This window comes from Miniopterus natalensis, chromosome 20, assembly GCF_054644295.1.
Source record: "Miniopterus natalensis isolate mMinNat1 chromosome 20, mMinNat1.hap1, whole genome shotgun sequence".
Classification (NCBI taxonomy): domain Eukaryota; kingdom Metazoa; phylum Chordata; class Mammalia; order Chiroptera; family Miniopteridae; genus Miniopterus; species Miniopterus natalensis.
In genome coordinates, this window is record NC_142100.1 from 19,300,598 (window position 1) to 19,314,179 (window position 13,582).

The 13,582-nt window shown below is 43.5% G+C and overlaps 1 protein-coding gene across 2 annotated transcripts in view; it reads right to left on the reverse strand.

Annotated features, from left to right (window-relative positions):
- Window positions 1–791: 791 nt before the first annotated feature.
- The window catches only part of CORO1C (coronin 1C), a 60,199-nt gene continuing 47,408 nt past the window's right edge, over window positions 792–13,582 (reverse strand). For both annotated transcript variants that reach the window (XM_087828745.1, XM_016208743.2), the window contains exons 4-11: window positions 12,939–13,068; window positions 9,732–9,913; window positions 8,917–9,036; window positions 7,985–8,089; window positions 5,845–5,990; window positions 3,729–3,786; window positions 3,392–3,637; window positions 792–3,214 (exon numbers count right to left, since the gene is read on the reverse strand). In XM_087828745.1, coding sequence (XP_087684871.1) covers window positions 3,095–3,214; window positions 3,392–3,637; window positions 3,729–3,786; window positions 5,845–5,990; window positions 7,985–8,089; window positions 8,917–9,036; window positions 9,732–9,913; window positions 12,939–13,068 — 1,107 coding nt within the window. In that variant the 3' untranslated portion in view covers window positions 792–3,094. The remainder of the gene's footprint in view (window positions 3,215–3,391; window positions 3,638–3,728; window positions 3,787–5,844; window positions 5,991–7,984; window positions 8,090–8,916; window positions 9,037–9,731; window positions 9,914–12,938; window positions 13,069–13,582) is intronic.

Genomic DNA, 13,582 nt, shown 5'->3' on the forward strand with positions numbered 1-13,582 from the left:
AAACACCCCGCACCAAGCACCCCCCCCCCCAACCCTGGGCCCCGGGGGCTGCAGATGGCATCTGCCAACTTCCACTTCCTGCGGCCATGGGCTGATCACGGACCTGGCCACCATTCTTTTCAGACAACAGCAACTTCAGAACTGTCTGAGGAAGGGCAGCCGTGTGTCAAGTGGTCATCATATTTATAACCATTTAGAAAAACCCAACTGTGGGAAATTCTTTACCACAATCACTGAAATGTCATGAGACAATGTTTTAGTGCAAAAAAGGGAAGCCCTTGAAAAAGGGCCATGACATTCAACGACCCTAAAAACCTGCTAGAATAAAAACCACAGCCAAGCCAAGGTATCCTCTTATCCACAAGATAAATACTCAGAAACCTAAGCATATACGTTCTTTTTTACAGGCAAAAGGAAAGAAACCATTATTTGTACAGTTGATCCTGGAAAATACATGAAGTTTGTATGATGCTGTCTTTTAAATGCCGTCTTTTAAAGGATAAAAAAAGGGACTCACTGAGGTCAGGGAATATGCTCAGGTCACAGCCCTGGTGAAGGCTTTGGGCAGGACTCAAATATCTAGGCCGCTGGAATCTGGTCCGTAGCCCTCTCCCAGACCTACTACGTGTCCCCTCTTGCTGGAGCTGAGTGGCCCACCCACACTTCCCCATACTTACCCTCGGGAGAAAACCGTCACCTGGCTGGTTCCACTGAGTCAGAGAAGCTGCGACAAACAGAGGGGTGTGGGACACCTCAAAGACTGCTGCAGCATGAAATAAACACGGACACCATTTTGTAATCAATGATTTTTTTATCTTTGAAAATGGAAGCAAGTGTTTGGACAGAATACTATGGCCGCTCTATAAGAGCCGATCTAGGAGTAATTCACTGGTTCTCCTCTGGGATAGCACGGCTTTAAAAAAAAAGAAGACAAAACAGGAAAAATAATCCACGATGCTTCAGGCGAGATGGAGCCTGGCGGGGCATCCATTCATTAAATAAGTCACAACGCTCACCAAGATCAGGATGGCCTCTCCTGCCCCCTCCTCTCTGAGCCACATTTCCTATGGTGTTGCACCACCATCAGCAACAACTTTGTTTAATTAATTTGACAACAGAACCTTAAAACATTTCTGAATCTTAAAAATGAAGGTCCTCAGCAGATTACAATGACAAAGAAACATGTACAGGTCTGAATACAAGTCACTGTAATTACTGTTTTATGTCCCGTTATCCATTTCAATATTAAAAATGCACACATACACATACACAAAACCACACCGAACATTCAGATGCCCTGAAATTATGGAGACAGCGATCCCAGTATCAGTTAAGAACACGGTACCTTTTCTATGCAGACATCACCCCCAGCTTGGCTGTGCATCTCAACCCACTGGCCACACTCTGCCCCATCCCAGTTCCCCGTGTTAGATGCTTCCAGCCAGGCCCATCCCCCCATCAGCACAAGCACGTGCAAACAAGTTCCCGTCATGGTCCCAATGGCACTAGACGTCGCACGTTCAATCACTGACACTTACTCCTTGCAAAACAGAGGCTCCTTAAATCTTGTTTCTCAAACATGCAGTATGACAAAATGGAAATGAGTTCTAGCTGGCCCTGGAATGGACAGGTGATCAGAGCTCAGGCTCCGGCTCCCCTGAGGCTGGGGAGCCTCTGTGCTTTGACAAAGCCTGGGTGCGAGCTGGAGGCAGAGCAGGTTAGTGTGCGTGGAAGGTGCAAAGGGACACATCTGTACACATTAAAGCTACAGCAGAGATCTGCGCTCCTGGTCTGGCTCCATTCTAGACCATTCTCTGTAGCCTCAGTCTTCAATAGCACCCTCTGGCCTCACCTTAGCCGAATGCAGTTAGGGCTGAAAGGCAGGAAGGAAAGAGGAATGGCTGGGGGAGCCCTGAGAGAGGTGGCTGCCTGGGTGAGGAAGAGGGAAGGCAGGAGCCTGGGTGGTGCAGGGAGAGCCACTTCTTCCTCCAGCACAGCACGGGGACAGCATGGGACATGCAGGAAAGCAGAGGATCACGCGGGGCCGACACTCCCCTCCGAGTTCCCTTGTTTTTAGTCCCTCACTGCACTTGGGAGCTAGGCAAGCTGCTGAAATGGGCAAGAAGGAACACTCCACAGTACGTGTGTCTTCTTGTCCCCGGCACCCTTGTCAAGTATTGACTGAAACCTGATGTTTAGTGATGAATGCAACCGAGTCTGCGTATACAACAGAACTGCAGGAGCACATGCTAGTTTAGGTTAGAGTATAATCATCTGAAGCACAGGACACCCAAGAAGCAAAACTCCATCCTGGTACAACCACCCAATTCCTACAAAAGGGAAAGGAAGGAAGGGAAGGGTACGGTGAGCATTTCTGATCAGAAGACTCAATGAAATGGGGGAGGGGGGGGATACGAATCCACGTGATTTTTCAAGTCTCCTTGTGCACAGTCATTACGATGACCAGGTTTGTGCTGCAAATGAGCCAGCACAATGTGGCTACTGCTCTGATTGTTCTCAGATGAATGTTTATACAAAATAACATCTTATTTTCATTTAGATTATAAACATACACAGTGCTGTCCCTTTCGAATTAAGGAGAAAAAAAACAACAAAAAAAACCCCACACACAAATACTGCAAAGTAGCAAAATACAAAGGAAAAATAAAAGCTACTTTTGGTTTTGGCAACATTAAAAAAAGAAATATAAAAAGCAATGTGGCATTGGTCCCTATTTGTTAAAAAAAGGTACTTGGGCACGACACTGAATTAGAATTGGTTGGTTTTCTAAAATTCAGAGTATCTTGGATTTTAAAAGTAGCACTTTTGTCTTAAAAGTTCAACAAGTCACATATAACACTTAAAACATCAAAAAAGCTTTCTGATAAAAAGCTCTGCTTTTAAATCACATTTTGTTTCTGCAAATTTGGGAGCCGAATTGCGTTCTGACTGGAATGTGGCCTATCGCTGGTGGACAAACCTGAAATGAATGTCTCCAAATGGCAGTGCCTCCCTCTCGCCCTCCCTGGGACCACACCAACAACCAGCTACCAAGCCCGAGTTCTTGCTCCCATTTTGGGGGTGGGGGGGACCTTCAGGCGGCTATCTTCGCCATCTGCTGTTCTAACTTGGAAATACGCTCATCTTGATTGAAGATTGTGTCTTTTATAGATTTAATCTCTTTTAAAATCTCATCCAACTTGGCTTCATTTTGCTAAGGAAACAAAAAGAGGAGGAAGGAGAGTCTTACAAATAGTGTGTGTCATCTTCACTGAAAGCCCCCCTGTCCACATCTGGGACAGCACTGGCCAGTGCCCAGGACCGGAAGGAGCTTTCTAGAGGCCCAGGCCCGAGCCAGCCACACACACCCTCAACCTCCTGCGGTCCTTACCACGCTGGTCGTGTCTGCAGTCTTCTTAGGGACGCTGATCAGGTCACACTTCTTGTTTGCAGGGGGCTTGCTATCCAGAATGTTCTTCTTGACCACCTTGAGGTCCCTGTTTTTGCCTGGGATATAGCCGTGCTTCAAGGAGATGAGGACTGGATCTGCGTTCTTCCCCTCAAACCACTCTTCTGCCTCCAGCGCTGCTTCGGGCCCCGCTGTGTCAGGATACAGGTCATCTTGGAAAAGGTCCGACTACAAGAGACAGTTTTGGGAAACCCTCAGGTGAAGAATCACAAAGGTTGGGGATCTGAGACACAGAGTACTTCGAAAACTGGGCACTTACCTTCCTGGGAACAGTCATGATAATAGGCTCACACTTTCTCTCATGAAGTTTGAAGAATCTTCAAAAAGGAAATAAAGGCAAAGTTGCATTAAGTAAAATAGGAGGCCAAGTAACAGGCTCAATAGCAACCACTTTTCTACAATGCTATAAGGGATCTGAAATGCTCCTCCCGCCACCGCAGCTGCCCCACCCTGAGGAGTGGGCAGAACTTAGCATTCCCAGTTTACAGGTGGGAAAGCAGAAGCCGCGAGCAGCTACACTAGGAAAAGGTGCTTGGGAGACAAGACCCAGGAGTAGATCTATGCAGGAAGGTGACAGTCAAATCCCAACTATCTGGGGGCAGACCCACTGTGGTAGAAATGGTAACACCACCAACAATGATTCATTTGTGTAAAGTTACCAGGTCAACAGACAGGAGAGAACGAACAATTACCTATCAGTATCTATGACTTAGATGACAGGTCTTCTGCCAACCTGAGGTGGTAAAACATTTATAAGTATAAAAATGATTGTTTAAAGGGAAAACAATACATTCCTAGGAATTAAAATTTTGGCATCCAAGCAAACCACAATATACTTAACATTTAAAAATTTAAAATCATCCCAAACGTGGAAAGCAGGAAACCTCTCCAGCCAGTAGAGTGGAGAAAGAGATGACCTGGGTTTGACTTCCAGCTCAACTACTGCACAGCCTGAGTGTGTGCCCACCTCACCCAGCCTCAAGTTCCTCATCCTTCCAGTGGAGGTAAAACAACACCTGCCTCACAGGGTTGCTCTGAGAGGTAGGAGGTGACCATGCAACGGGCTATGCAGAGCCTGACATATATGATAAGTGCTCAAGAAACAATAACTAGGAGGGGTCCTGAACGATCTCATGGCCTTTAAAACTTTTAGGCGACAATGAAATAAATGTGTTCCCAAATACTGAATGTAATATTAAATTCAAATTCAATATATTTTGAAGCACGTTTCGATTGGTGTGGTTTCAACCACAATCTTAAATTAGCTGAGACAGCTTTCTTCATTACTCCAGCTATAGAGTTAAATGTATTTAAAAACAAAACAAACAAACAAAAAACCCCATACTGGCTGATATAACAAAGGGCTTAAAATTTTATTTTTAAAGATGTGTTGATTATTTGACAAGTGAGTGACCAGAACAGCATACTTAGACAAATGTCCACAGAAACAGAGCGTCACATAACGTGGGCCAGGACCTTAGCCTGACAACACAGTGCTACTTGTTCTGTTGTTTAAAATGGCCAGTGGTGAGTCTCCTGAGTATCTTATGTTGACTAGTATGAGAAAAGAGTCTTCTCCCTAGGAAGCCCACTAGCATTATATATATATATATATTTGTAAACGTATCTTTATTGATTTCAGAGAGAGGAAAGGAAGGGGGAGAGAAAGAGAGAGAAACATCAATGATGAGAGAGTCATTGATCGGCTGCCTAGCCCGCAACCTGGGCATGTGCCCTGACCAGGAATCAAACCCCAATCTCCTGGATCCTAGGTCAATGCATAACCACTGAGCCACGCCTGGCCAGGCCCCACTAGCATATTATGGAATAGAATTTTTTAAAAATCCAGAGTAGTACAGAGAGGCAGGAGTTCTATAACACTTCCCAAATCAAGCCACGCCAACTCAAGACTCCACTGTAGGTCTCTGGTTTCCCTAGTTTAGGATCCGTGGGGTCCACAATCCACTTTGGAACCTAGTTCATCCCCTCAAAGGGTAGGAAAAGCATTCCTTATTTCCATCCCAGGGACAGGCTCTCCCCTGCTTGCCTCCCAGGGGAGGCTGGCCACAGCCTCAGCCTGAATACAAGAGATGATGGTTTCGCTCTTCAAATATGAGTCCAATACACACAGGCTGCACTTCAAGTTATAAAATCTGAAGAACAGAGAGGGGCACAGGTAGAGTAAATGATTTTGAAAGGTACCTCCCTGCTCTAAACTCCATGTCTCTAAGTGCGGGCAGGAAATGAGACACTATTCTATACCACACACAAGGGTAGAAAGACCCGGGCAGCACAGAATTACGTGGTGGTGTGTTCCTCTTGTAGAACATAGTCAGTATAAACAATTTCAATACTTTACAATGCTGCTTCTTTACCTGGCAATCTCACACTTGTTAACATCCAGTCCCCTCTTGGGCATGTAACCCATCCCTCTCTGAGGCTCCTTGCTGCTGAACGTGTTGAGGTAGTGGACATACGGGGATTCATCAGTGATCTCAAAATAGCGGATACTGCTGTCACCCTACAAGAGATCGGAGACAAGTTTGTGTTTACTATTAAGTGAAATATCTGAGTTAAGTGGGTGTCTCTTTCCCCTATAAATCCAGCATTAATTAGGACTCCAATACAGTGGCTGATTTTTCTTCCTCTTAAGAGGCCTGCCTAAAGCACATGATGGTTTCTCCTCCTGGCAGAGTAAGCCCTCACCAATCAAACACTAGCATGCCCTTTAAAGTCTCCTCGGCCCCCCCTGAAGCCTAGACACCAAGTCAGAGTCAGAGTCGGTCAGAGTCAGGGCAAAAATGTTACTGCCTCTGCCAAACAACTGCACTGCAATTCAACCTCAAGGACAAATGAAAGACCAGGAGGACTGTTGAGAAGGCAACTATTGATCTGAGTTATTTGTTCATTGGCATACAGCAGTGTCCTTCAGAGACCTGAGAGCACCAACACCAGACAATCTACATAACAATAAAAACAAAGACTTCCCTCATTAAGAGGCTGTAGTTTTAGTGACATCCTTGAATGCCACAAGGTTTGCTATCTCATTGCAATGTATAAATGCTGTAATAATCTTGCTTAGAATGGTCAGATTTTTTTGGAGATCTGAAACATATGCTAGTCTAAGTATAAATAATTGCCATGCAGTTATACCAACCTGAACAATGAAGGCAATAGGCAATTCTGCCTCATAGAAGATATAAATATAGGCATATATATATATCAGTGGGGACACACATGTGCACACGTATGAACACATAAATAGCTAGGCAGTATCAGACCCTCACAAACCTCTATCTTCACAATTTCCCTTTGTTTCAATCATATAAATAAAAATCTAAAGCAATGGAAAAGAGGCTAAACACATACTACTTGTTTTCTGCATACTAAAGATAATTTTCCACCTAGCGTTAACAACCTCTGAGTAACATTTCCTTTGGTCTGTTTTGATGCACTCCATGGCAGCTGTTAACATCAGAAGCAAAATGACTTTCAAGGAAACAGACAAGATCTCAGTTTCTAAGCGACTGACCTATAAAATGTAAAGCAGCCCTGCAGTGGTTCAGTGAACCACGAGGAGAAGTAAAACAGCATCCGGGCTTTGCCCAGAGAGGGGCATCCTACCAGATCCGAGGGACAACGTTACTCTACTTTTAGTAATTCATTTATTTCAACTACACAAATTTCTAAGGAAAAGTGAACCTACAAAAGAATAATACTGAGGTTACCACCTACTAAAATGAAATAATAATAATAGAGCCACCAGAAGTTTAGTTAGGCAGAGATTGATAGGTAGGAGGAGAGTCTTTTTATTTCAGTGTGGGGCCTTCCTATAACAACTGTCACCTCATGAAACTTGAATCAGGCCACATGGTTTCCAGCCCAGGGCCCTACCAATGAACTCCAGGAACAAGAACCTTCTGGAGAGTCCCTGAGGCCCTAAAGGCTCACATCCCCAAAACACCATCCTCCTTGGGAGTGCATGGCATGCAGCAGTAAGTACTAAATACCAGTCTAGAATTGCCCAGCAGACTTCAGCATGACAGGTGGAGAACTGGTCATTCATCCCCGATACCAATTAAGAGAAATCTGCAATCACCAACCACATAGCACCACCATGTAAAAGTCAATCAATAATAAATTTAAAACAAACAAAAGATCAAAAAACCAAAAACTTAAATGAAAAAATAAAACAAAACACCAGCATGTACTCTTTATCTCTCTGGAGTGCCAGAGCAGATTTTCCTGCCACATCTGCCCCAACCCTAGCCCAATCCCGCCTTCCATGAAAAGTACCGAACCCAGTATGTTATTACCACACAACTGGCAAGTTAGAAACAGTCCAGTCTCACCCCAAACATAACAAAATCATCCGTCCTTATTTTAGCTTAAGACACAGCACATGTCAAATTAATTAAAATGACACAATGCACTGTCTATCTACTAAATCTCTGAAGGATATACTTTCCTCCCACAGGATTAAATTTAATATTAAACATCAAAATGACTGCTTACCTTTCCACATAAGTAAATGATACTGGTGTCAGGGTCATAGAAAGGTAGCAACACCCCATTGCTAGTGTCCATTTCATGAAGAGCAATTGGTTCCTGCATATTTTTCTGAAAAAAAATTATACACACACACACTTTAAGGATAAATTTTTGTAACCTTACTATGCATTCTTTTATCCCTAATGAAGTTAGCCATCTCCCTACAATAATGAAAATTTGAACAATGCACATATAACACTCATACATGTAAACACCACTAGGGATACTAAAATGGCACCCAATTGACTGAAAATCATGTTGATTTGACCACTTAATTAATCACACATGTGTGATTCTATGACAAAGATGAGAGAGTGCCCTTCCCCTTTGTGACTTTTCTCTTTAAAAAGTACTTTTTTCCTATTATAAAATAAATATAAGTTCTTTAAAAAGTTACAAGGAACAACATAAAGATCATGCCATATGCCATCATCCTACAGCCCACTGTGGCAGAAACCATGACCATTTTGGTCTATTTCTTCCCAACACATGTACACATACAAATTGGGATCATACCATATGTGCAGGTTAGTATTTTTTCCACCTATGTGATTATAAACATTTCCCCAAGCATGACTACTCTGATTTAGACATTTGATCATATTCTTTATAAAATATAACTAAGTTTAGAAATCATTTCCCAAGTCTGGATTGCTCACGCATTCTTTTATAAAAATACAGTAAACACAGACTCTTGAGAGTACCACAAATACATATTTGGAAGACATTTAGCACTGAGTCTCTAGTGAGAATGAGAACTTCACATCCAATTTAAGACAAGTGGGAGTTCAGAAAACCATACTAAGAACCCCGTAATCTATGTAGCAACCCAAGACCCATTCGGAAAAGGGGGAGAGCTTGGGTGTAAGCTGGCGGGCAGGCGGGAAGGCGCGTACCGGGTTCCAGAGGGCCAGCTGCCGCTCACTCATGCGGCTGAAGCCCGTGGTGAAGACGTTGCCGTCAGCCAGGAAGATGGCTCTCATGGGCCGCGCGCCTTCATGCGCCTTCTCCTTCTCCTGCAGGCGGGAGCGGGGCACATCACACACATTCCAACTGCAAAAAGGGGGCCCACACCCCCAACCCGGCCACACCCCGCGTGCCGTGCATGTTAACCAGGTGTGTGTGTGTGTGTGTGTGTGTGTGTGTGAGATTAATAACCACCTCCTCTCCCCAGACAAGGAAACAAAGTGACACTACATGATTTGGTCAAGTTCCCTCAGCTCAGGTTAGCAAGTGTCACTCCTTCCACCATGCCCTGCTGCCAACCCAAGTCCATGCACTGCAAAAACAAGACACCTGGGAGGGCTCTGCCAGCTGTTTCTCTCCCAAGAGGATGATAACCTAAAGGAGAGTAGCCTGCTACATCTTTGTGAGACACTTTAACAGTCATTTTTGGAGCAGGGTGGAAATCAATTAATCAATTTTCAGTACTAAGCCAGGAATGCAGTTAACTTGGGTAGCTGATCTAGACTTGTCAACTCTTAAAGACTCTAGCAAACTGACAAAAACTTTGTTTCTTTGTGAAAATGGGTCACCAAGTGGGAGATAAGACTTGGGTAAAGCTGGAAATGCACAGCTCTGAAGAGAAGCTGGCTGGGAGGCAGTCAGAGCCTGTCCTGCCTTCTCCTGCACACAGCCGGGGCTCTGGCCAGAGGCATGGTCCGTCAGGAGACGCAGACCGCTCACTCCCTGGGGACTGAAGAATACTCACAGCAACGACCTCTGGTCCCCTGGGGTCGATCACTCTCACTTTCTTGTCTTTGGAAGCCGTGCAGATCAAGCTGCCGTTCCGGTTCCAGCTGACATTGTAAATCATGTCTGAATGCATGTCGTCCAATGTTATCAGGGCTTCCCCTGTGCCCACGTTCCAGATGATGATGGCATTGTCACAGCCTATGGGCAAACACAACCACGCCCCAGGTATTAGAAATACCTGGACAACGACACATTTGTTGCACTGAAAGGAAGGTGCTGACAAGAGGCCCTACTTACTGGGGGTTAAAAACTGAAGTGACAAAGAAAAAAGACATTTGCATAAGAGAAATCAATGTTAAAGTAAAAATACAGCTTGTTAAGTTTTGGTTCGTATGAAACAAACAAAAACAACCACCAAACCAAACAAAGAACTACAAGAAAATAAAATCCTATGTTTTTGTTTGTTTGTATGAATCCTCACCCGAGGATGTTTTCATTACTTTAGAGAGAGGAAGGGAGAGAGAGAGAAACATCCGTCAGTTGCCTCACATACACACCCCAAATGGGAACTGACCCCGCAACCTAGGTGTGTGCCCTGACAGGGAACTGAACCCGCAACCTCCTGGTGTATGGAATGATGCTCCAACCAACTGAGCCGCCCGGTCGAGGCCTACGTTTTCTTTTCCTTAAACATTTTTTTATTGATTTCTTAGAGAGAGGGGAAGGGAGGAAAAAGAGAGAGAAACATCCATGAGGAACATCAACCACCCCTATCAGGGATGAAGCCCACAACCCAGGCACACGCCCTGAGGGGAACTGAACTAGCAACCTATGGTGCATGAGACAATGCCCAACCAACCGAGCCACACCGCCAGAGCAAGGCCTATGTTTTTTTAAAAGTTAACCGGGCTGGTGGACCCCAAGTAATTGTCAATTTTCTTTTCTAGTAAAACAAGCATCAGAATGAATATAGCTCACTTCTTTTCCAGTGGAGCTAAAAATAAAGACCTTTAAAAAAACTGTTTAGGACACTCAACAAAGATGGTAGATGGCAGGCTATGCAAATCAACGATGCTGTACTATATGGTCTTGGATTAAAGTGCAGCTGATTACGGTAAGTGGAAAGGAAATGCAAGGACTGGCCTAACTGGCTCACAACAGATCTTTATCTTTAAAGGGGGAGAAAAAATAGGCCAAGACTGGCCTGATTTGAGAAGCCCAAGTTGTTATCACGTAGGCATGTGGATTCAGAAACTGTCCCCAAAGAGGCCACACTGTTGACTCGGCCACAACTGATCAAAACCCTTCCTTTGAGGGTCTGCCCCAAGTCCCCAAGTCTCCTTTAAAAAGAACATCATTTGTTGCTTCCAGAACATAATTTCAAGTATAAAAAAAAATAAAGGAGTGGACAGATATTCTGAAAGTGGATTCTTGCCAATAAGCCAATTTTGCAAGCATTTCAGAAGACTTAGTCACTAATATCCAGAACACCTAAGTACCTAAGAGTGAGAAGTAGGAAATGGGTGGAAAAACTGCACAACAGAAGAAAAGTTGGAGAGGAACTCTGGGCTGGAGACTTGACCCTTCCTCTGCCTCGTTTATCACAGGCAAATAGGTAACTTCAGCCACTGAGGATGGGTCGTATAGTCTTAAAATATGCAAAACACGGCAACCAAGCAGGGGGTATGCAGGAGGCAGCCAATCAATGACTCATCATTGATGTTTCTCTCTCCTTCTTCCTTCCTCTCTCTGAAATCAATAAAGATATATTTAAAAATAATAAAATAAATAAAAATAAAAAACCAGAATCCTATGTAATGTCTTTTTTGAAGAGTAATCAGTTCTTGACTTCAATAGGTTCCTGGCATTAAACTTTTTATTTAACTCACTATATCATAAATGTCCTTTATTCCCAGCTAAAAACTGAACTTACCTCCCCCTCGTCCTTTCCACTGGTGAAGAGAAAGATCTTTAAAATTCTAGGACTAACATTAGTATTCCTTTTCTCAGGAATTAAGGTATAATTTACATACAACACAATGCACTCATTTGAAGAATACACTCATAGAGTTTTGACAAATATATATATTCATGTAGCCACCATCACAATCAAGATATAGAACATTCCTGCCCGGCCCTCATGACTCAGCAATTGAGGATCGACCTTTGATCAGGAGATCAAGGTTTGATTCCTGGTTGTGGGCTCAGTCCCCAGTGGGGGCATGCAGGAGACAGCCAATCAACAACTCTCTCACCATTGATGCTTCTATCTCTCTCTCTCCCTCTCCCTTCCTCTCTCTGAAATCAATAAAAAAATTAAAAAAAAAAAAAAGATATAGGACATTCCTATCACTCCGCGAAGCTTCTTTTTGCCCTTTCTATTGCTTCTATAAAAGAAGATAAAATCTCAAATTTTAAACAAAGGAACTGAGTTTTTTAAGATGAAACTTGGAATTTAAAGTGGTTTAACAATGAGAAATCAGAAACAGCATCAATGTCCAGAAATAAGGGGCTGCTTTAAACAACTGAGGTTTAAATAGTCCAGACAATGGATTATTAATGGAGTCATTAAAAATATCATAGGGAGAATGGCCCATGAAAAAGAGCACACGTGCAAAGCCTCTGAGCCCATCGTCATGTTTAAAATCCTTGATGTGTGTGCACAGAAACATCTTCTGGAAAGAGACACCAAAATGGTAATGATGTTCCCTCCGGAAGGTCGGATTTCAAGTGATTTTTCTTTTCCTCCTTTTGTTCATATGTAACCTCCATAATACACACGTACTACTTGTATAAGGAGACCAAAATGAAAGTATTCCTTAACAGGATCGCCCTAAAGGTGGCCACAACACCAGAGCTGGGGCCCAGGGCTCCTGGTTCCCATCTTCTGTGTTCCTCTTACTACATTAAGGATAACTGAAACTCGCCCATGGAGGGCCCCAGCAGGAACCATGAATCTGCTGAAATTATAGGCCAACAGGTAAGCATCTGTTCATTTTTCTAAGCAGGAAGTCTTTATCTCCCACCAGACTGTCAAAGTAGCCTTAACACATGTGCACATATGGGTTGGGGAACCACTGCATCTCAGCACCTCATCATGGATTCCTAATGATCTGCTTCAAAACTGTTTAGCACACAGTCAAATGCATTTGCTGCTCCCCTCCACAAAAAGGGCTGCAAGAAGCAATGACGAGAGGAAAAGAGAAGACTGCTTAGCTCCTACCTGCACTAAGAAGCACGTTGCGGGCTGTTGGGTGCCAGGCCACAATGCCAACTCTCTTTGAGTGGCCTTCTAAAATCACCACAGGTTCAGTCAGGGAAAGGGTGAGTCCATTTTCTGGAATCTGCCATACCTGTTGGGAAAGGAAGAGAAAGACGACCCATCTTTCATTGTCACATTTACTGTGATCATCCAGTCTGAATACTTGTTCTGCATAAACAGAACATACAATGGTCTTTGGATAAAATGCAGAATAATACGAAACAACTGTGAACAGTTGTTTTTAAAATGTAATAAGGATTAAAGATCAAAATACCCACAAGGCCTGCAAAATGTTACCTCCCCATTTGCAGCACTGAGGTGAGATCCCCTAGCCAAGTCCAAGGCTTCTGAGGAAAGAGCAACTCCACCCACCAACGGCTCTTTGGGGATGGTGCATTTTCAAAAACATCATATTTTCTATAACTTTACATTTGGAAAATAAAAATATACCTAATAGTTTTGTAATATGTACCATAGAAAATAAATCTTACAAAAGTAAAATAAAGAGAACCTCATCAAAATCAAAAACTTTTGTGTTTCAAAGGATACTATCAAGAAAGTAAAAGACCAGCCAGAGATGGGAGAAAGTCATCTGCAAGTCATAC